Source organism: Eurypyga helias, unplaced genomic scaffold (assembly GCF_000690775.1).
Source record: "Eurypyga helias isolate BGI_N326 unplaced genomic scaffold, ASM69077v1 scaffold23631, whole genome shotgun sequence".
NCBI classification, from domain to species: domain Eukaryota; kingdom Metazoa; phylum Chordata; class Aves; order Eurypygiformes; family Eurypygidae; genus Eurypyga; species Eurypyga helias.
Window position 1 is genome coordinate 1 of NW_010233054.1, and position 2,708 is coordinate 2,708.

Below are 2,708 nucleotides of genomic sequence, written 5' to 3' on the forward strand. Positions count from 1 at the left end.
GGCAGGACGTGCCCGGGGCGGCGGAGGTGAGTGAGCGGCGCCCGGAACCCCCGGGGGCTGCGGGACTCCGGGCACCGCTCGGGGACAACGCGCTTAGGGGCAGGGGACACCCAACGCTGGGACCCGCTTGCTGCTCCCGAGCGGCTGCGTGCCCCTTTAACAGCCCAGCCGGCACTTCTGCCTGCTTAATTGGCAGAGGTTAATTAGGAGCCAGGGCTGTGGCCGCTTCCTCTCTCCCAGCCGGGTCTCAGGGCTGAGCTCCCGCGGGGAGGATGCGGGCTCAGCCCGCCGGCAGCCGGGGGTGAGGCTGAGATACCCCGGCATCCCCGGAGCAGCATCACGTCCGTGTGTGGTGAGTGGCCTTGGGGGTCCCCAGGCTGGGGAAAGCCCTGGGCAAGGGGGAGCACACTGGGGTGCTGTCGCCCTACAGCAAGGGACCCGGCTGGAGGCTGTCCCTTCAGTTTGGGGGGAGCCCTGAATAGGCATTGGGGTGGCTGCTGTACCCTGGGGTTTGTGCTTCCCCTCCCGTGTCCCTGCTGCTCTCTGCCCTTAGATAAAGCCGGGGGCAGGAGAGGTAAAGCGGGGCTGCTTCTGTGAGCCCCCCTGTGCTGTGGCCTTGACCTCCCCAGGGCAGTCCCAAACCAGTGAACCCTGTGCCGTGGGCTTTGTCCTGGGAAGGTGGGACAGCCACGAGCAGTGGGTGCTGCTGGGGGAGGTGAATCCATGTGCTGCCTCTTCCCCCCCAGCCCCATGTTTCTGCACCGGGCAGTGGGGTGTAGGAGGAGCACTCCTGGGCTCAAAACTCCTGCCTGGCTCCCTCCCCAGGGTGCAGGCTGCTCCTCACTGGGGTTCCTGGGACCCTCTGCAGAGCAGCCGTGTCCCGAGGAAGCCTGGGGTTTAGGTAGCCCCGTCTGCCCTGTGCTCTCCAGCGTGGAAACACAGAATTGATTTGGCTCCCCCCTCCTCCTCTCTCCACTGGCAGAGGCAGGAGGTTCCCTAGAAGATGGGCGACTGGGGTTTCTTGGAGAAACTGCTGGACCAAGTCCAGGAGCATTCGACGGTCATCGGGAAGATCTGGCTCACTGTGCTCTTCATCTTCCGCATCCTCATCCTGGGCTTGGCTGGGGAGTCGGTGTGGGGGGATGAGCAGTCGGATTTCGTGTGTAACACCAAGCAGCCGGGCTGCACCAACGTCTGCTATGACAAGGCCTTCCCCATCTCCCACATCCGCTACTGGGTGCTCCAGTTCCTCTTTGTCAGCACCCCAACCCTGATTTACCTTGGCCACGTTGTCTATCTCTCCCGGAAGGAGGAGAAGCTGAAGCAACAGGAGAGCGAGCTTCGGGCTATCCACAGCAAGGACCCGAAGATCGAGCAGGCCCTGGCAGCCGTAGAGAAGAAGATATCCAAGATCTATGTGGCAGAGGACGGGCGGCTCAAGATCCGAGGGGCGCTGATGTGGACGTACATCACCAGTGTGATCTGCAAGAGCATCTTTGAGGCTGGCTTCCTCGTTGGCCAGTGGTACCTGTACGGCTTCTCCATGGTGCCCCGCTACGTGTGCAAGAGGGACCCCTGCCCCCATCAGGTGGATTGCTTCATCTCCCGCCCTACCGAGAAGAGCATCTTCATCATCTTCATGCTGGTGATGGGTCTGATCTCCTTAATCCTGAACCTCCTGGAGCTCTTCCACCTCTGCTGCAAGAACCTGCTTAGCAACATCAAGAAGGCATCGGGGCCAGTCGCCCTGAGCCAGGACACCTTTGCCGACGATGTGGCCTCTGGTCCCTACGCGCCCAAGCACTACTCATTCCTGCCCATGGCTGAGAGCCACACGCCGCCCTACCAGGCCTACAACAAGCTCTCCAGCGAGCAGAACTGGGCCAACTTGCGCAACGAGGAGAACCTGGTGCTGGGCAGGGACAGCAGGCCCCTCTCGGACCCCTACGCCCCCAGGACTACTGAAGCCCTCGCCCCAGAGGGGAAGCTGGGCAGTCGGCCTGAGAGCTCAGCCTCCAAAAAGCAGTATGTCTAGTGCCGGGGTGGCCAGGGGGACCTTCCTCGGTCCCCCATGCCAGCAAAGGTGCTGGCCCTGCCTGGTGCTGTGCCGGGATGGGTCCCACTCCGGAGCCTGTGCTCATAGGGACCCACCTGCCCAGGGATGTGATGCTGAGGAGTGGGGCAGAGCACTGCCCTGCAGCAGAGCCTCTGTTCTCTCCTGTTTTCCCCACAGACCCCACAAGGAAGGAAACTGCAGAAAGTTCCCCTGGACAGCGTTTCCTGCGTGCCTTGCCGTGGGAAAGGGAGAAATCTCTGGAACAGGCTGTCCCCGGGGCTGTGGTGGGAGCTGATGCCCCTCGGGATCTGTGGTTCAGCCGGACCCCAGAGCTTGTGAGAGCCGGGCATGCGGCCATGGGCACTCGGCTCCAGCCTCTGTGCAGAGCAGGCTGAGCCCCGGAGGGCTGGGGGCAGCTGAGCTGGTCCTGGCCACCAGCCCTGTCCTGTTCCTGTGACCCTGGCTCCTGCCCAGGGTTTGCTGCAGGAGCTGCCCCTTCCCCATAGGGTACAGGGGGGGTTAAACCACCAGCATGTCTCAACCCAGGCTCTGCAGTGATGGGCTAATCCTGATGGGTCCAGGGTCGCTGCTCGGGTGCCTGCGGAGTGTGAACTCCCCGTCCCCCGCCCCCGGCCTCCTGGCCCTGGACTCT

The 2,708-nt window shown here is 63.3% G+C and overlaps 1 protein-coding gene across 1 annotated transcript; it reads left to right on the forward strand.

The window, feature by feature from the left end:
* The first annotated feature begins 988 nt into the window (after positions 1 to 988).
* GJA4 (gap junction protein, alpha 4, 37kDa) lies at positions 989 to 2,035 on the forward strand. Its single transcript, XM_010161616.1, has one exon. The coding sequence runs from the start codon at positions 1,004 to 1,006 to the stop codon at positions 2,033 to 2,035; it is 1,032 nt and encodes a 343-aa protein (XP_010159918.1). The 5' UTR covers positions 989 to 1,003.
* Positions 2,036 to 2,708: the final 673 nt, after the last annotated feature.

Bases quoted from the DNA above. Each gene is read 5' to 3' on its own strand.
- GJA4 (XM_010161616.1), top strand. From the start codon at position 1,004: ATGGGCGACTGGGGTTTCTTGGAGAAACTGCTGGACCAAGTCCAGGAG.